General features: G+C 44.5%; 1 protein-coding gene across 21 annotated transcripts in view; it reads left to right on the top strand.

Annotated features, from left to right (window-relative positions):
* CLASP1 (cytoplasmic linker associated protein 1) overlaps window positions 1-20,709 on the top strand; it is a 637,864-nt gene that overhangs the window by 356,115 nt on the left and 261,040 nt on the right. For 10 of the 21 annotated variants that reach the window (XM_029605186.1, XM_029605182.1, XM_029605181.1 and 7 more), the window contains exons 20-22: window positions 2,490-2,513; window positions 7,211-7,318; window positions 18,949-18,975. In XM_029605186.1, coding sequence (XP_029461046.1) covers window positions 2,490-2,513; window positions 7,211-7,318; window positions 18,949-18,975 — 159 coding nt within the window. The remainder of the gene's footprint in view (window positions 1-2,489; window positions 2,514-7,210; window positions 7,319-18,948; window positions 18,976-20,709) is intronic. The other 11 variants (XM_029605187.1, XM_029605198.1, XM_029605200.1 and 8 more) reach the window with 3 other exon arrangements.

The following is a 20,709-nucleotide window of genomic DNA, read 5'->3' as shown; positions in this document are numbered from 1 at the left end:
GGTGTCAATTTGTACTTCTCTCCAGCTCTGATCTTTCCTTTATGGAGAGTGTAGACATGTTCGTCTTTCAGTACACATGTACGCGGCCTGAGGCAGAGTTTTCTCTGCAGTCACACAGGCTGATGTAATAACCTGTGCGTTAAGAGCCTGTGCACTGAAATTCAGTGCATGGTTTTAACGCACAGATTACATTTTATTTTAACTCCCAGTGCAGTAAGCTAATGCTATGCTAATACAGTGGAAGTTAAAATGTGCGTGCACAGAGTTTAAATGTGTGGTTGGCGCAGGCTGAATGCACATTTTAACTAGGGAGTGGAGGGCCTGAACAGGAGAGCATATCTTTTCTTGTGCTCCTAATTTAAACTCATCTCTCTTGTTGTAGGTCTAACTTAGGAGCATAGCTAACATGTATCTAGATATCATCAAACAGCTGCTAAACCAGATGGAATTAGTTATTAATATAGAGAAAACAGAATTCCTACACTTAGAACGAAAAAATATAGAGATCATTCAAAACCCAATCACACTCAAAAACAACCAAAAAGTAGAATTAGCAGAGAGAGTGCGAAACCTCAGAGTGATAATTGACACGGAACTAAGCATGAAACAACACATATCTTTAAAAGTAAAGGAAGGTTACGCCAAACTCATGATTCTTAGAAGACAAAAACTACTACTAACAACCACCAACTTTGAATCAGTATTACAAGCTTTAATTTTTGCGAGCACTGATTATTGTAATGCCCTACTTCTAGGTTTACCATACATCACGATAAGATCACTTCAGATACTACAAAACACTGCTGCAGGAATTCTGACTGGTAAAAGTAAAAGAGACCATATCACCGAAACCCTAGCCGAACTACACTGGTTACCCATTGAGCAAAGAATACAGTACAAAACACTATGCACCATGCATAAATTAATACATAACGAAAAAGCAGAATGGCTGAACACAGCCCTTAGTGTACACGTCCCTCACAGAAACCTGAGATCAGCAAACAAAGCACTCCTAACCATTACTTCAGTCAAAACAGCCAGACTAACCCAAGTAAGGGAAAGGGCGCTATCCTTAGCAGGTCCCATACTATGGAACACCAAGCCTTTAGAGATCAGATTACAAAGAGACATCAAAACCTTCAGAAAAAGTTTAAAAACATGGCTCTTTAAACAAGTGTATCTCAAAGAGAACGGAGAATAGAACCCAGGGAAATGTAGGATGCGGACAGTAGAACACCCACACACATCTCCCTAACCAAATGTGTGTATTTTATTTTTTTAATCTTTCGTTCATCACCAAAGGATAAGATACAATTATTAATCTATTCTTGTATTTAAAACTGGACATGATTTATCACACTCACCAAATAATATTTATTATATAACTATGTTACTGTAACTTGATGGCACCTGTTTAATATAATTTAATACATTTAGCAACATTAATTTACGTGCCTTATTGTAAACTGTTGTGACGGTATCTATCTTAATGACGGTATAGAAAAGATTTTAAATTAAATTAAATTGTGCTCCTAGAGGGCTATCTGGCCATGGTTAGACTTAAAACATAAATGCACTGTTGGGCCTCTGCTGCTTGTCCTCCCGGATACAGGGGTCACCCCTGCAGCAGATCAAGGTTAGAAACTTTACTCTACCTCACTGCATTGAGAGGGAATGTTTAATGTCCTCATTTGCATGGAATTTCCGTGCAAGGATGCTAAGCTGAGTTCACATGTCCTGCATCAGGAGTGATGTTTACCTGCACAGAATGTGTCTTTGTGTGGGTCAAACCATGTGTTCAGCTGAATGCACTTTATTGCATTGGCCTGACATGGTAAAGTGTTATGCTCTAGCAAAAAAAAAAAAGGCATATTTTTATCTGGTGTCCTTTACTTTGATGTGTTCTAAACTGTGAACACCTGTGACCAAAGAAGAAAACGATTTTCAAAAGAATGTCATTCTGTATAGCAAAGGGTTTTAGTGAGAGGCGTTCCTTGCTTACCTCAGCTCAATGCTCAGTCTCCCACAGACAGACTGTAGGCTTACCTGCTGAGCACATTTTGGTGCTTCAGTTTTCGGGCTCTAGCTTCTGAATACTTACATCCTCCCTCCTTTAAGTCCCATACTTTTTACTTTGCTCTGCCTCAAACTACTTCTGCTGTCTAAACTCCATGCTGCGTGTCACACAAATCAGAGCAGGAGCATGCTTTAACATTATTCATGGAGAAGTGGGTGGGAACTTCGAAAAGAAAAGTGGAGGGTTTGCCAGTAGAGAAATTAGCTGAGCAATGGCTTATCATGCAGTTGCAGCTTGAATGTTGAATATATTAAGATGCTTTTAATTTTTAATTTGCCTTTTGACCATATTTTGTTTTTAATTAAATACTGTATATAGCTCTGAGCTTTCTGTTGTAAACAAAGCAAAAACCCTCGCCTGTTACTAATTGTTTCCTATTAATCCCTTTCCTTATTTTTTAATTTGCTTAAAGATGGTACTACCACTAAATCAGAGGGTAAGCAGTCTGTTTCTGTAACAGAAGTCTGTCTTCAGCCGTGCACTCACACCTGGTCTCTGTGCCCACCAAGTGTCTTTGGAAAGTCCTGTCCCTGGTTCTCATCTGTGTTCGGTGGTCACTTGCATGAACTGTTGCATGGTTGTTCTTTTCTTTGCTCTTTCCAGCACCTCTGGTTCTCATGTTTACACACAAAGCTGTTCACTGAGATTCAATGCTTTTTTTTCCCTGTTCACCCAGCTCTCACCAGCAGCACTGCACACACTACCTGGTTTGGGCGACCATGATTTTTACCTGCTTAAAGAGGGTGTGAGGTTTTAGCATATTATGTCACACTCCAGCCATATTCCTCCTCTTTGTTTCCTTTCCCCATTTCTCTTAGAGACTGCTTGTGCCCTCTGTTGGCCAGAAAGGGTGTCTTGCTGAACTTGGCAAATGCTGCCTTCCCTTTCTCTCTTGGAAGCGTGGGAGGGAATGCTCCTGCCTTCAGCTGTTCCAAATTTGTTTTTGAAATTAGTTATGGATGCAGACAACTTTCTCTTTCACTTGTCCAGTTTCAAGTGCTGACCCAAGTCTGCCAGTGGATATTTCTGCCAGAGGCAGCTAGCTTTATCGTCTAGCCTCAAGGGATGTAAGCACCCCCCAGGCTTCTCTCATCAAAACTGAACAAAGGTTTTACATGTTCTGGGAGAGAGAGCTTTTACTAGACTGATAACACTAAATAATTGTTCACTGAAGGTCTCCCTTTTCTCTCCTTACTCATTACTGGCCACCGACTATTTTGTGTTCTTCTCTTAAAGAAGATGAACTAACATAACTGCCTTTTTCTCTTTTATTTGGTAAGCATACCTAGAAGCAGCATGTGAATTAGTGTCGTCAGTGTTTTAAGAGAAGTGAATGCACATATTCTGTCTGATAGTTGCATTGCACATTATATTGGCTTCCCGTTATTTTCTTTGTTTCATCAAGTGACGCACCTGTCCTTATATATTCTAAACCTTCATGTGTGTTGTGACAAGTCTGAAATTGTCCCTTTCCTTATGAAAGAAAGAAAAATTCTCCTCAGGCTAGTTAAGAGATTTCTAGCTGATGATTAGTGGTCTTGCATGTGTAGCTTTTATCAAGTACCATGTCTTACCTCTCAAAAAAGAGTGAAGCAGTATCACATTGCCTTTGCTAGTAGGCATCTGAGTAAGGGTCGATGATTATCAGTAGTGTCACGCCAGGCTTACCTGTAACAGGTATTCTCTGAGGATACCAGGATGTAGTCCTCACACATGGGTGACATCATCAAATAATGGTAAATAAATAAATCGGATGGAGCCCAGCATGGAAAACTTAGGTCAAATTTTCTAGAACTTTGAGCCTCATTGAGCATGCTCACGCATACAATATAAGACAAACCCACTCCACTCCCTTATCTTTTCGCAGTCAGTTCCTTAATATACATTTTTGGTGGGTGTCACTTCAGCTTGCAGGGTCAGTGAGCTCCAGGCCTTAGTGACTTATCCACCTTACACTAAGTTTTTTCATGACAAGGTTGTCTTGCGTATGCACAACTGCCTGAGGTGGTGTCAGATTTCCATCTTAACCAGTCCAGAGTCCTGCCAACATTCTTTCCCAGGCCACATTTGCACCAAGGCAAACAGGCCCTGCACAGTTTGGACTGCAAAAGAGCCTTAGTCTTCTGTCTGGAGTGGACAAACGTCCATAGACAGTCCTCCCGACTTTTTGTTTCTTTTTGATAGGAATAAGCTTGGTATCACTGGTGCCAAGCAGACACTTTCTAATTGGTTAGCAGACTGCATCTCCTTCTGTTATGCCCAGGCGGGACTGCATCTTGGGGGTCATGTCAAGGCTCACTCTGTTTACATGGCAGCGTCTGTAACCCACTTGCAAGCAGTTCCCATGGAGGAGATCTGCATTGTTTTGATATGGATGGCTGATGCGGCAGGAGGTTTGGCCAGTCTGCCCGTTGGAACTTGTTTGAGGTGTAGATCCCAACTCTATTCCCGCCCAAGGCCTATTTTTTTTGTTCAGGCTGCCCCCCCCCCCCCCCCATTGACACTTGTTTGTGTTTTGTTGGTTCTCATTTATGTTGGGGGGGAGGGGGCAGCCTATAATAAGGGATTCACCCATGTGTGAGGCGTACCATCTCTGTCCTCAGAGAAAGTAGAGTTGCTTTCTTGTAACAGGTGTTCTCCTAGGACAGCAGGATGTTAGTCCTCATGAAACCCACCCACCACCCCATTGAGTTGACTTTTTTCATTATTTTAATGTATTCTTCTGAATTCTATGATATAAGACTGAAGGGACCCCACGTGGACATGTGTATACTGTGTGCGTGAGCATGTTCAATGCAGCTCAAAGTTCTAGGACATAAGCTTTCCGTGCCAGGCTCCTTCTGATGATGTCTCCCCATATGTGAGGACTGACATCCTGCTGTCCTCAGAGAACACTGTTACAGGTAAGCAACTCTGCTTTCTTTAGTAGTGACAGCATTGGTGACATATGTTGACTCACTTTAAACAAAGCCCAGTTAAAAAAAAAAAAAAAAATAGAAGCTCATTACTTTGAAGTTTTGCTCCCTTGGAACAGTTAATGTGTTGTAGACTTTCACTGTATTGGTGCAGAAATAAAATGCTAATTTTTCAGTTTGTGTATGCTCAAGTGAGAGATTTCATGTCATTGCTAAAATCGCAGTTCAGGATGGAGAGAACCTTCTGGTCACTGGATTGTGTCCTGAAGTGTTGCTTAAAATCTGGAATCTTGAAAAATGTTTGGTTGAATTGCACAGTTGTGTTGCTGTTGTCTTCCACAAATCACATACGGGCCGATACAGTACAGTGCGCTCCAATGGAGCGCACTGTTAACCCGCCATTGGACGCACGTTTTCCCTTACCCCTTATTCAGTAAGGGGCCGAAAACGCGCGTCCAACCCGCCGAACCTAATAGCGCCTTCAACATGCAAATGCATGTTGATGGCCCTATTAGGTATTCCCGCACGACTCAGAAAAAAAATGTGCAGCCAAGCCGCACATTTTGCTTTCAGAAATTAGCGCCTACCCAAAGGTAGGCGCTAATTTCTTCGGGCACTGGGAAAGTGCACAGAAAAGCAGTAAAAACTGCTTTTCTGTGCACCCTCTGACTTAATATCATGGCGATATTAAGTCAGAGGTCCCAAAGGGTAAAAAAAAGTTAAAAAAAAAAAAAATTTGAAGTCTGTCCGCAGCTGTCGGGTCGAAAACTGGACGCTCAATTTTGCCGGCGTCTGGTGTCCGAGCCTGTGGCTGTCAGCGGGCTCGAGAACCGACGCCGGCAAAATTGAGCATCGGCTGTCAAACCCGCTGACAGCTGCCGCTCCGGGCCAAAAGGAGGCGCTAGGGACGCGCTATTGTCCCTTACGCCTCCTTTTGCCTGTTTCTACCGCCGGGCCTCATTTAAATACAGAATCGCGCGCTAGGCGAGTGGCCTGTGTGCACGCCGGGAAAGCGGGCATTCGCCCGCTCTCCCGCGGACTTTACTGAATCGGCCCGATAATTAGAGCCTGTGCTCATATTTAGTTCTCCTTTAAAAGAAAACTGTCCTCACTTTATACTGTGCAATAGCGGGGCATGCAGCAGTTTATAACAACATGTGGTTTCTTTGGGCTACCATAGACTTCAAAACCCCTGCCCCCTTCTGGGAGAAAGAGGGTAAAATCTTCATTTAATAGAAAGTGGGCATGCAGGACAAACGTAATATAATTTTTATGCCCTTTATTTAAAAGGAGGGACTTGTAAGACTGACTCCCAAATGGCATTATCATTATTAACTACTCTTCAAAAGAAACCTGGATTTATTCCTGAACTCAAAGGATGTTTGAGGTATAGCGACAATGGAATACCAGTTGTGGGAAAGTAATGGTCTTGCACTCGCTGTATAAAAAGTGCAGAGACTATCTGACAATTAGCTGCAATAATTCTGTATATGCTGTACCTTTACAAATGAGCCTTTTCTGACTGGACGAGCTTCCACTATAATGAGTCCAACTACTTGATTGGCTAACACAGACGTTAGTATAGCGATGGGTGGTATGTATTGAGCATCACGAGATGGCATGGGAAACCTGGATGCTAAGATTTTTCACTGAATGACTAAAGCAACTAAAATGGTACTTCAGTAAAAAATAGTGAACATAGGATGTGGTTTACTGTATACGTTTGAGAGAAGGCACAAGTGAGTTGTAACATATTTTTTTCTATTTTTTCACATGTTGTTTATCAGCCAAATTTTTTTTTTTTTTAAAAGATTCTCCTTCCTCTGTAAGCTTCTTTCTGTATTAAAAGGGCAAAAATGGGAGGTTTTAGAGATCTTTAATAAGACAGAATTTTAAGCCAGGACAAGGAGAAACCAGAAGGTGCCTGAAACTAGGACCAGAGAACTCCTGAGCACGTCTGCCTCGCATAAAGACTAGGCCCAACTGCAACATGTAGAGATACATGGCCACCGATTTCTGGAAATGAAGACAGCCTCTGTCGCCTTTTCACTGTCTTTTTAATGAATGCAGGAGCCCACATTTGGAGATACTTCCACCATAGTAAAATTACTTAGCTGAGATGGTATAATTTTGCATTGAATTTAGGTATTCCAATGATACATTGTGTAAAACACAATTTTGTTTCTTTCATAATTTCCTGTTTGACTGTATCCCACAGGTCGTATCCGCACAAGACGGCAGAGCTCTGGAAGTGCGACCAATGTGACCTCGACTCCTGCTGATACCCGGGGTCGTAGTAGAGCTAAAGTGGTTTCACAGTCCCAACGTGAGACAATTTCTACAAGTTTTTTGTTTGTTTATTGCATGTGTGTTCAAGCTAACTTTGTTTTAAGCAATTTGCATCCAATGACAACTTTAGAAGTGTTCAGCGTTCCCGGTGCTGCATTTTGAAGCATGTTGGCATCACTCTGCTCATGTCTCTCCTCTGTCCCATATCTAACCTGGTACTGTCCCTGGTGATGGTCTTGGTTCCTGTCTTTCTATGCATTTCTTGTTATGTTCTCACTGTAGTTTAGATACTAACTGCTGTGCAGAACCCTTCAAAAAACAGTGAACTGGAAATGGACAGAATATTGTTTTTCTTTAAGAAGTGTTCTTTAGTGTTTGCAGTACCTTGCCACATACCAGCTGAGACTCTGATCCCTCAAGATCTTAGCAGTAAAGCAGGGTTAGACCTGGGTACCATGTGGATGGGAAATCTCAAAAGAGTTTGGAAAAGGGCAGTGCTCCCTATCAGCAGAGTATGATGGTACAAAGAGGTATTGTGCTGTGGAATGCCAGCTTTTGAGATGAAGTCCTGTCTACTTTGGGAGCATCAAGGTTTTCCAAAAATAAGCATGTTTAATAGTCATGGTGATGGCAGGACTTGACTCAACTCGGATACCTTTTTGGAAGGAGTTTCTGCCAAGCACTAGGACTTTGGCAAAGTAACATTGGAGCCATGGAGGCTAGCGGTCTTAAGTTCCTATTTTACTGCTTGTCTGAATCGGAGTTATCCCTTTGTCCTGTCTTATCTGTGGTCTTTGTATTTCTTTTCCATGCTTCCTTTCTCTAGTCTTTTTTTGGGGGTAGGCCATCACATAAAGTTTTTCTTTATGAAGTGTTTTTTGCATCACGTTATCTGAGGGTTTTCTTTTAGCATTTTTTCACTGTTGGTCTTGTTTTCTTTGCTATTACTTTTGATTTAACGTCTCTTTTATGGATGAAATGGGATCCTAGTAGGCTTATTCTTTCACTGCGGTTATAAAATGATCCTTAAGAATGACAAGAACTATTCAGAAATAGTAACAGTAGATGATGATAGAAAAAAGACTGTGACTGCCCACTTATTCCTGTCTTCACCGTTAAGGCTATATCCCAGGTGCCAGCCAAAAGAGCGTGACTGCTTGTAAAATATCACTCCTTATCCTGGAGAGTTTTTGTCATCTTCTCCTTTGTACTCTAATATTTTGTGCAGATGAGCATACTCAATCTCCTATTTAGTTCATACCCAGCACCCCTTCCTTCCCAAGTCTAACTACAAAGCTTTATAATATTCTAAACAGCTACTGAAGCTAGAGTGGGTTTTATCAGAATGTCGGCCTCTTATGTTTCCTGCATGGCTTACCAGACAGATCCAGGTATGAGTGCATGCATTTCCGCTAGGGATACTAGTTATTACTGTACCTGCAGCTTGCCAGACAGACCCAGCTGCCAGTTTGATTCTGTCATTACAGTCTGCATCCATGTCATGTGCTCATCCACGCAAATAAATGTAGATACTTTCCAGGTTACCATTTTCTTCTCAACTCCATCTCTTTCATGCCCATTTCATTTCTCCATGCTCTCCTCAGGATGATAGCTGATCAGATGTTCTTAGCTCGGGGGAAATAAAACAGTTATCCAAGTCTTTCCTAATTGTTTCTGAAACCATCTGGCTCATCAATCACACTAAAAAGAATGTATATATTGAATTCTTGCTACAGAGAAGCAGAGTAAATCTCTGTTGTGCCCTCCGGTGAATTGGTACACAGGCACACTGTTCTTCCACTCTCTTTCTCACCAAATAATATGAAGTACATTGGATGGTGTGCTTAACAAAAAAAAAACCTGTCCCTTTACTGAATAAAGTTATAGCAGTGAAAATATTTACAGCAAACAGTCCAAGTGCTATTCTCTGCTCTTTTAGAGAGAGAGCAGGATGAGTAAGAGATGAACATCACAGTTAGTACAACTTATCCAAATGAATTGTACTCTGTGGATTTGTCTGCTAGCAGTTCAGAGACTGGTGCGACTTTCTCAACAACCCTCCACAGTAGGACACCTTAGATCTTGGGAGGTTTTGCTTTCTGTAGCAGCAAACTGCTCCTTCCCACTTTACTCCTCCCTGAAAGTCACTTCCTTTCTGGCTTTAAAATAATTTTACTTCCTTAGGACTCTGAACTTAACTGAGTTTAGAACTAGCTTCCTTCACTCCAGTCTCAGTGGGATTCCTCATTGGAATCCCAAGATCAGTTTCTTTCTCTCTGCTTTCTGCAAGAGAATGTCTCAACTTTTTGCTTCCTAAAACAGGAACAGCTACCTGCTGAAACACCCCCTATTTTTCCAGGGGGAAGACATGAGCTACCTTGTAGCTCCTTTCCCACTAGGGAGAGCTTACAACTGAATTTTCTCCAACAGCTTCTGCACTGTTGTCTTCTGTTGGAAAATCAAATTAGAACTTCCTCTCTGTACTGGAACATTCTCTGCACCTGTGAATGTAATTACTCCTCATTAAGATAAATCACTCTATTTGATTTATATTCCACCTTTCAGCCACTTCACAGTGGATTATATTCAGATAGTGTAGATTTCTCCTAGGACAAGCAGGATGGTAGTCCTCACACGAGGGTGACATCATCAGATGGAGCCCAGCATGGAAAACTTCTGTCAAAGTTTCTAGGATTTTGAATAGGCATGCTACTATCCACATGTCCACACGGGTCCCTTTTCAGTCTCTTCTTTTCCTCGGAGCTGTCGCCTCGCAGATGTGGAGCTCGCACTTTTTTCTTCGGAAAACTTTTTGAGTTCATCTCTCGTTTTTTCCCACGCTGGGTTCCTCGATCCTTTCCCAGCCCTAGTTAAAGGTGTCATGGTAAATACAACGTTCTTTGTGGTCTAATACCGCTCAGCATTTTGTTTTTTTTTCCATGGCGTCGTCCGGTTTTCGCCACTGCCGTCAGTGCCCCCAGACCATGTCCATCTCAGACCCCCACGAAGTCTGCATTCTGTGCCTGGGGGCCTCGCATGATGTATGCAACTGCACTTTTTATGCTCAGATGATCCCCAAGGGTTGCTGAGAACACCTGGACAAGATGGGCAAGCTTTTTGGGGGCTAGGCAGTCCAAACCCATAACATCGGTGTTGGAGACATCGACGTCTCGCAGTAAAGAATACCCTGGGGGTGCTGGCCCCATCTTGTCCTCTCCTCTGCAGATTTCCCAGCTGGAAGTAGGTGCTGGGGATTGGCCCCTGTCTGTCTCTTCCCTTTCTAGGTCTGAATCGTTGCCATCATCCTTGGCACAGGGAAAGACCAAGCCGAACATCGGGTGAAATCAAAGAAGCACAGACATAGATCGCCTTCCTCCCATGGCTGCAAGCTCAGTAAGGCGCCCGGCATCATCCACGATGCCACTGAAGTAGCCCCATACCAATGAGACATTGATGCCAAGGTCTCGAGGCGGTCCTCACAATATTGGTATCGGGCACCGGTTCCCCACAGGGCTCCAAGGAGAACCAAGTCACGCTGTCTCCTCCTCAAGCTTGTACTGTCATCGACAACATTTGAGGAGGAGTTGGAGCACAGAGTACTGTTGGCAGTGGGACAAGACATCATGGCATCGAGTCGCCAGCCCCCTTGGGGCCTCCGCCACCACCGGAGCCTGCACCGTCAATGCTGGCGCTGTTGCCGGAGCGCTTGGATCTGCTCCTCGGTGTCCTGCCGACACAACCTACACTGGTGTCTTGGGAGCCCTCACTGCCATGTGAGGCACCAGTGAAACCGCGATCAGAGACCATCCCCATTGCAGATTCCTCCAGTGAGTAAGGGCCTCCGACTCCGGTGGCATGCCCTCCCCCCCCCAACTGGTCCTGCGGCCACCAAGCCTTGAGTTACTGGGTCCTTTGCCGTCAATGCCCCCGGGGCCCGTGGTGCCTTCGGGGCCCTCTGTGTTCCGCTCTTCATGCTCCCCCACCAGTGTCGTCAGTCAGTGAGGCCAATGCCCCTTTCAACCTGTGGGAAGATGAGCCTTCCTTCTCTTCCTCTGAAGACGCTGAAGAACTACTTTCTGAGCCTCTCCTCCAGAAGGGAGACACTGCTCCCCTCCAGAGGATCTGATGTTCACAGGCTTTATACGAGTAATGGTGAAGTCGGTCCCCTTCCAATTCCTGACTGAGAGAGACTCCAGGCACAAGATGCTGGAGATCCTACAGTTCATGGACGCTCCTAAGGAGGTTGTTGCAGTCCTGGTCCATGATATCTTCAAGGACTTGATTGTCTGGCTCTGGGAGCATCCGATCTTGGTCCCCCCCCCCCCCCCCCCCCCCCGGTAAACAGGAAGACAGATGCGATTTACCTAGTACAGCCATCTACTGGATTTGAGTGGCACCATCTCCCCCACCAGTCTGGGGTGGTGGAGTCGGCCCTTAAAACGAAGAGGTCTTGCACCCATGCCTCGGCTCCGGCAAGCCATGAGCACAAGGCCCTAGATGTCCTGGGCCACAAGGTCTTCCTGGGATCTATGTTGGCAGCGCACATTGCCTGCTACCAGCTATATATATGGGCCAATGTTCCAGAAAACTCTTGAAGCACGTTCAGGAACTGGTAGACCACTTCCCTCAACAGCTCCAGGAAGACTTCCTGAAGGTTGTGCAGCAGGGATTGAAATGCGACAAACAAAGTTAGGTCCGCATATGATGTCTTTGAGACAGAGGCAAGGGTAGCTGTGGATGCATTGGGGCTCATCATATGACTTGGCTTTGGGCCTCAGATCTCTGACCCAAAGTGCAAGACCGTATTGCTGACCTGCCTTGTACCAGAGAATCTCTTCAGCGACAAGATCAAGGAGACAGTAGCACAACTCAAAGATCATCATGAGACCCTGTAGCATATCTCTGCTAGCACCTCGGACCCTCAGTCCTCTGGCAAAAAATCCTCAAGGCAGGGGCCCTGATGCCCTTTTTATTGGCCGAGGAAGTACTACCCTCCTGCAAGTAGGGCACAGTCTCTACGGGCTGGACAGAGATCTTGTCCTAGGTAACAGCATATCCCCAGAATTCAGCCAGCCCCGTAAAGGTTTTCTGCTACGGGCTTTTGACTGGCTGCAAGGGAGTCCAAGCTAGTTACCAATGGAGCCAGCGACGGGCCTTCCTGTCGGAGGTCGGTTCACGTCCTTTGCAGACCATTGGACAGCTGTTGCCTTGGACTGGCAGGTCCTCTCCATCATCTGCCAGGGGTACAGGTTAAATTTCCAAGAGGTTCCCCCATACTCTCCCCCGTGCCTCCCTTGGGAGGCCTCAGCGGATCAGGAAATACTACTCGAGCTCTCCGCCCTCACAATGACCAAGGCAGTAGAACCCATTCCTCCCAGACAGTGGGGAAGTGGCTTCTACTCCAGGTATTTCCTCATCCCACACAGGGCAGGAGGACTATGTCCGATTTTGGACTTAAGGGCCTTGAACAAATTCCTCACGTGGGAAACATTCAGGATGGTCTTGCTGGGTGCCTTTATTCCTGTCCTGCTCCAGGGAGACTAGCTTTGCTCCCTTGATCTATAAAATGGCTGTGCTCACATAGGGATTGCCTGCGCCCACCAGAGGTACCTCTGGTTTGTGGTGGACGAACACCATTTTCAGTACAGGGTGCTGCCTTTCTGTCAGGCTTCGGCACCCTACGTTTTCAGAAAGTGCTTTGCAGCAGTGGCTGTGTATCTGAGGCGGCGGTGAGTGTAGGTTTTTCCCTACCTGGACGACTGGCCCATCAAGGACACTTCCAGGCAGGGAGTGCTGCAATCCTTGCAAGCCACCATTCGGATCTTGGAGACATTGGAATTTCTAATCAATTACCCCAAGTCCCAGCTGCTCCCATCCCCGCACCTGAACTTTATAGGTGCCAGGTTCGATATGACTCAGGCTCGGGCATTTTTGCCTAGGGATCAGGCAATCAGCTTGATGTCTTTGGCGGGAGCGATCTCATGGAGTCGCCAGATCTCTGTGCATGTTATGTTTGCTAGGCACATGGCTGCGACTGTCCCTGTCACTCCCTTTGCTTGCCTTCACGTGCGCAGGGTGCAGTGGACCCTACGGTCTCAGTGGCACCAAGCCACTCAGGACCTTCGGGGGTGCGTTCAAGTCACTCCACCACTTCAGAACTCCCTGTCGTAGTGAATGTCTCTTCCCAACCTAGAAGTGGGGGAGTCCCATTCCAGGCTTCCCCCACTCAAGTTGTACTCACCATGGATGTCTCCCACCTGTGTCGGGAGACACATGTGGGAGTTCTTTGCCCTCAGGGTCACTGGTCAGCTCAAGAGGAGGGATACCAGATCAACTTCCTGGAGCTACAGGTGGTCTGGTATGTCCTTTGGGCACTTCAGGGTCTACTGGCCAGCAAGATCATGCTCATCCATACCGACAATCAGGTAGCCATGTGGTACCTCAACAAGCAGGGAGAAATGGGATCGTTCCTGCTTTGTGAGGAGGCAGTCCAGATCTGGTGGTAGGCTCTGTCCCAGGACATTCTTCTCCGAGCCAGGTACCTGCCAGAACAGGCAAATGCACTAGCGGATGACCTCAGTCGTTCCTTCCAGCCTCACGAGTGGCCCTGAAGCAGGAGGTAGCAGACTGGATCTTCCATCTTTAGGGAACTTTGGATGTGGATCTCTTTGCTTCCCCTTACAACAAGAAAGCAAGCTAGTTGTGTTCTCTAGCTGGGGGGAATAGCAGGATGGCATCGGCTGCTTTTGTCTGCCAGTGGGGCAAGGGCCTTTTGTATGCCTATCCTCCGCTTCCCCTGGTGTCCAAGATGCTCCTAAAGCTCCAGCAGGACCTGGGGACCATGATTCTTATTGTGCCTTATTGGTCCCAGCACATCTGGTTCCCATACCTGCAGGATCTTTCCCTGTGGGAACCAATCCATCTGGGAACGTCCACCGACCTGATGCCATCCCAACCTCCAGGCCTTGTCCCTCACAGCTTGGATGTTGAAAGAGTGACCTTGCAGCCCCTGAATCTTTCAGAGGGGAGTATCTTGGGTCCTCAGAAGGCTCACAACTTACGTTTGTAGCTGAGGCAATGGAGGATGAAGTGACTTGTCCTAGGTCACAAGGAGCAGCAGTGACTTCAACTTCCATTACCTTTATAGTTGGAGCAGCTGGTTTCTACATTAATATGAGCTCCACTCCTTTGCAGGCCACAAGATTATCACATTCTAGTTAAATCAGAATGAGATGCAGAAGGGATATAGTTTTCACCATTTATATTAAAGTCTGGTGGTTCAGCCGCAATACTGTACACTGCCATGCAAAGGACCTGAGTTCAATTCCTAGTTCAGGTTTTCTGTTCCCTGGGTTGGTTGGGTCTGAGGGTGTTCACAGCCCCTTTGTATGGGCAGGGGATGGGAGTCATAGACATTTCACAATAGCAACACCTAGAGACTGGATTTAGAGCCCATGGTTGTAGGGGTCTGGCTGTAGTGTGTCAGCAATAACTGGACTAAAGTTGAGGAACTATTTGAAAAAGGGGGAAATTGTCTTGGTAGTTGCTGATAAAGGCTTATGGTGCCAAATCCCAAGCTTGGTTCACAACTGTGTGTGTCCTGTATGTTTGTTGTATTAGATTGTAAGTTCTGTTGAGCAGGGACTGTCTTTCTGTTTGTTTGCATAGCGCCGCATGTTTTGTGTAGCATTATGGAAATATTAAGTAGTAGTAGTAGAATAAGAGGAAACTGCAAGGTCAGAAAATAAACTTGTACGAATTGATCTCATCTCATTCAGCATATTTCCATCCAGTGCATGTGTACTTTGGCTGGTGTTAACCCTAAATGCCCTTCCCATCTCCTCTCTACAGCTTGCTTCTTGGCCCAAAACATGAAGTAGTGGCCACAGACCTAAACTACAACTTCTGCTGGCCAAAGCTTGGATTCAGCCTCCTGTTCTCAGCTGGACCCTCATCGCCACCAACCTTTGATCCTGCCGGTCTCTGGCTAGCGGTAGCCTGCTTGTACCACCCCCATGGCCTGTGTTGTTCCTAGGTTATACTGTACTGCTGTCTTTTTTCACTTTTTTCAATTAGGATCTTCTGTGTTTATCCCACGTCTTTGTGAAGTCTGTTACTGTTTTATCCTGCACCACCTGCTTCAGGAGGATGTTACATGCATCCACTACCTTTTGGTGAAAAAATATTTTTTCACGTGGCTCTTTAGTCTGTTCCCTCGTATCATGACCACCTTGTTCTAGAACTTCACTTCCACTGAAAAAGATGTACTTTTGCGCACTATTATTAGCTTTCAGGTATTTGATTGTTTCATCTTCACTGTCTTTCCTCTCCTCTAGAGTATACATGTTTAAGTCCTTTAGTCTCATCTCCTTGAGCTTTTGGTGCAGAATCTATACCATTTTGTTAGCCCTTTTCTGGACCGCCTCTGCTCTCTGTATACTTCTGGAACTACAGCATCCATGACCTATACAATGGCATAATCACTTCATTTTAATTTATTCTATTTATTTATTTATTTTGCTAATTTTGTCTTTCCCTATGCACCCTGGCCATTGCCTTGTTGCACAGTTTCGCTCCCTTGAAATTATTGAATATAATGCCACAAGATCTTCGTCCTTCTTTGTGAGCATCCAGTATTCCACCTCTCATGTTCTACTCCTTCGGATTCCTGCTCCCCAAATACATAATTCAGCATTTTTTTCGAGATCCATCAGGAAAGGATGAGAAAATTGAATCTAGCTTCAAGCCGGACATCATGTCTGGCCAAAAGACTTCAGAGTCTGTGAAACATTCTGCTGGTGGTCAGGTTCTTCTACAACGGTCTTCAGTTTCTAGGACACAAGGGTAAAAGCCAGCAAGGAGTCATTCTTTTGTAGGAAATCGGCCTCCGTATATGTATAACTTTTTATGTGTTGTCTCAACACCTTCAGCACATGGCTCAGGGTTTGGGCATGAAGTGCCCATATTAGGAGGATAACCTGGTTGGGACTGAACTGTCCCCAGGGTTCTGGACTTGCTTGTTTTTGAGAGAGTTCCTAAAGAGCTCTTTGTGTAAATTGAGTTAGCCTTGAGGAAGCCTCCCACACTGTACAGGAGCAGGCCTATCGTGGAGTTTGCCGGGAACTACAACACCTTTTTGTTATACAGCTTTCCTGTGCCATGTTGCAGCTGTTGCCGGGGATTGTTCAGTATGCTGATCCGTCCCTGCATGCACATGCTGATGCAAGGGCCTACTCATAATAATAGCATCTTGCCATCTATCTTCTTTTTGGTTACCTCCTGCTTCAGAGCATTCTACCTTAAGAATTGTACCTAATCTCTCTTGGTTATAACCTGGTCTATAGAACTGGAAGCATTAAGGAGTTTTTGGTTCATGCCAGCTCTGGAGCCAGTACGGTCTCTGCCATCTTTGGCTTTGGGGCATAGCATATAAAGAACCCTGCCAGTGTCAAGACCGTTTTAGACTCCTCCATGTCTGATGTTCTTTGTGATAATCCTGAACAGGAAGAAAATATGCTGTCTGACTACAGGTGCAATCTTCGTTTACTGGTGAGAAGATTTTCTGCATACATATCCACTGATACCCCAGGAGGCTAAAGAATTGAAAAGCTTATGAAAAATAAGGGTTTGAGCCGTATCACTCCCTACAAGTCTAGACAAGTACAAGATCCTTGCATAATGGAGATGCAGGCAATTCCAGCAAATTAGGAGATTCACTAGGTCTGATTTCTCAGAATCAGGGCATTATCCTTCATCCCAACCTTCAGCAACTTTACTGTTGAAAAAGGGGTAGGAATTAATAGGTTTAAAGTGTCCAGTAAGATGTAAAGTTCTTCCAGCTGCTTTACAAAGCATTCACCAGCTCGTCTCCATTTGCAGCTGATCATACAGCTGCAAATGGAGACGATTCTTCATTTAGTGTGAGAGGAGGTTTCTAAACTTGTTTTCTTGCCCCCTAAACCTCACAAAAAATCTGCATTTAGTTTAAAATCCATCATTATCAGAATTTGCGTATCTGCAGTTGGTATTTACTGCATTACTACAAAAGGAACAGATTTCTTTCTTGATTTTAGTTGTCTGCTTTATGAGGTGTCTTGTGATTGTTGATACCCTGCTGTATCATGGGACATCAGTGAGCTAATGAAAGCCTCATTTGATGCCCTAAACTCGTTAGCTCAAGTACTTGACCTGGAAAGTTGGTGGTGGTGGTATCTTTATCTGCAGTTTCAGTGAGCCCTAGCCTGCAGTCAGTTGGGGGTCAGTGACAAAAGAAGCAAATTGGATTGACTAGATGGGCCAAAGGGACCTTAATGGCCATCATATTTTGTTTCAATGGATTTTAAATTCTACCTTGACCAATTATTCCTTCCAACTATCAAAAAGAAGCTAAAGACATTGGTGTTAAACTTTGAAGAAGTTTTGGAACTTGGCGGAAACTACTGAACAGGTGCACGTCAGTATGACTCTTGGACTGCTATTTTTGGAGAACAGTGTTTTCAGGGAAGTAGCTACTCTGTCTCATGGCACTCTTTGACTGAACAGGAATGCTTTTCTCAGTGCCACAGCCAGGGCCGACCATAGGGTAGGGTGGTGGTGGAAGGGTACATAACGTTGGGAAAAGCTAACAGAGCAGGGTCCCCCTGAGACTGCCAAAGCTTTCTGGCCCATCCATATTCTTGCAGCTCAAAAGTGATGTCAGACATGGGGGGGAGGTTTTGGTACCATACAGGAAATTACAGTGTTGGCAGGACTACCGAATCATGTCCCCCTCCTCCCATCACCTCCTAAGCACATCTCTGGCCAGAACTAAATTCCAATGTAGGTTTATATTAGAGATGTGCTTTATCGGCCCGCCATGGGAAATTTCAGTTTCCTGCGGTTCGGGCCTTTTTTTTTTTTCTAGCAGCCCCGAATTTCGTTGAAATTGTCTAATTCGGCCTAGATGAATGCACATCTCTTGTTTATATTGCCTGTTCAAAATGCCTGTGTAGAATTGACTAAATTGTACTCAGAAAAGCCTGCTCCTTTGATAAGTTTCCCATGTTAAGACTTTTATGTTTTGAACAAAGGTGTGACAAAATGCACTAATAATAAAAAAAATAATGGGATATGAAATGCTGAGCCAAGTGTTTGATTCTAGTTCCAAATTTACCAGTGTCTTCACATGATTTTTTTCCTGCACTTTGCCTGCCTACATGTACTTTAGTTGGCCCAGTTATAGTAACATTAATGATAGTACTCCCATTTCTTTTATGAAACTGTGGTACCATAAAATCAACAAATGTATTCACTGGTAGCTGTAATGAAGCTCATGCAAAATCTGATTGAAAATTGCCATTGCAAATCAGATTCTGTTTTTAAAAAGTAAAAATGCAGGAATTTTAGAACATGGTACAATGGAGCAATTTCCCTGGTAGGGGAGGAGGGTTTTTCACAGTGCGGCTGAGAAACTTATGCTCTGTTGCATTTCACGGGATGTAGCACTTCATATTAACTAGGTGCTGTGACTTGGCAATAGAAGGGGATTAATGCAGGTCAGCTGTAGTCAGTGAAGAGGTTCACCAGCAGAATGTATATTATAGATGACCATTGCATTGCATGCTGAGCTTCTTTAATACGTCTTTTAATTCACCTTTTGCCTGTCCTTTGGCTGCTTTCATAATCAAGGATCCAGATCAGCTAATCCTGCTGGTGGTAAGAACCTGATTTTCCTTATCCATCTTTCTCATTCTTACGCCTGTTTGATAATGTTTTGTCTTGTCTGTGCCTGTGTCCTAGATTCATACTGTGTGCATGAGGACGTTTTGATTAGCCATAAATGTGTCCTGAATAGAACACTAATCATCCGTTCCCGTCCCCCACCCCCCCTCCCCGAAATAGTTCAAGGGCAATGAAATTTTCATAGATGCTGCTGTTTATTCAGTTCAAAATTTAAAAACTGTTATTTATAGAGAATCCTGATCTTTCCTGGTAACTGCAGATTTTATTACGGTCTTCATTCCACAATCTGAATAACTTTGAGCAATTATTAAATAACTGTCCAAAAATATTCTCTAGAATTCATTAATTTTAGAATTTTAAAGCCAGCTGGTTGGTTGGGATACAATGTAGCCCATCTCTGACCAATCAGTTATGATCAGTTTCACAAAGTTGAGCCTCCAAAAACAGCTTCAAAGTAATAGATAACATTCTAAAAGCATTTGGACTGTTAATCACTTCAAAGCAGCCTGAAACAGTCTCAGTAGGTTATTACATTTCTCAGAGGGCAAGCAGGATGTCAGTCCTCACTCATGGATGATGTCATTGCATGGAGCCCGGCACAGAACCTTCGGGTCGATTCAGTAAAATGCGCGGGAGAGCCGGTGCTCCGAGGCGATCGCCCGCTCTCCTGATGCGCGCCCAGGCCACTCTCCTTTGGGCAGGCGTTAATTTCTGAGAGTAAAACGTGCGGCTTGGCTGCACATTTTACTTTCTGTATTGCGCGGGACTAACTAATAGGCTCATCAACACGCATTTACTGTATAAGGGGTAATAATAGCGTGTCGAAAACGCGCGTCCAAATGGGGGCTAACGGTGCACTCGGCCTGAGCGCACCGTACTGATTCTAGATTCTAGAACGTTCAACATGCCCTACTGAGCATGTGCAGCTGTAGTTATCACCCTGCCCCCTAGGCGCAGAGTCCCTTAGTCTCTCTCTTTTCTGTGGAGCCGTGTGGTTGCAGGAGCCTTATGTGTCACAGTATTCAGCTTTGCTCTCTTCTCAGTTTTTGTAATTGATTTTTTTTTCTAGAGCTGCAGCTGTTTTTCTTTTTTACCTTACGGTAGTAGTGAAAGCTTTCAAAACTTTGTTGAAAACTTGGCTATTTAAACAGGCCTATTATTAACCTTTCTGGGTCTTTGAACATTTGCTAGCATGAATCATTTTGCTGATAATGAACTGTTTGGGAACCCCTGTGAATTTTTATGACTAGAAGTCATTTGTTTTGTGATTGTCTTCATTTGTATCGTTTTGTGACTGATTTATTTCTACATTGCCTAGAGTATTGATAGAGGCGATTCATGAATTCTGATAAGAGATTTTCTTTTTTCTTTTCCTTTTTTCCTCTTCTTTTCACTGTCTGCCACCTCAAGGCAGGCCTTAAGTCACTGTGCAGCCTGGCAGAGTCTAATACTATCCCTTATTAAATAAGTACTGCACCTGCAGTTTAGTATCTGTGACCTCTCCTTGCTCTGTTTTTGTACCTTTTGTCAAGTGCTGGCAGGACTGACAGAATGCAGTCCACGGGTGATCCGTGTAGGCTGCTGAACCTGGGACTCGCCTGAGTTCTTCCCGGGCAGGAGTTCATGTCGTTTCATCGGTCGATTGGCATCGATGGAGGTTCGGATAGTGAAGAAATCGAGGACCCCACCATTCCTGTGGGGGAGAGA

The sequence above is a fragment of the Rhinatrema bivittatum genome, chromosome 6, assembly GCF_901001135.1.
Source record: "Rhinatrema bivittatum chromosome 6, aRhiBiv1.1, whole genome shotgun sequence".
NCBI classification, from domain to species: Eukaryota; Metazoa; Chordata; class Amphibia; order Gymnophiona; family Rhinatrematidae; genus Rhinatrema; species Rhinatrema bivittatum.
The sequence above is the reverse complement of the archived record's forward strand: the minus strand, read 5'-3'. Positions and strand labels throughout refer to the sequence as shown.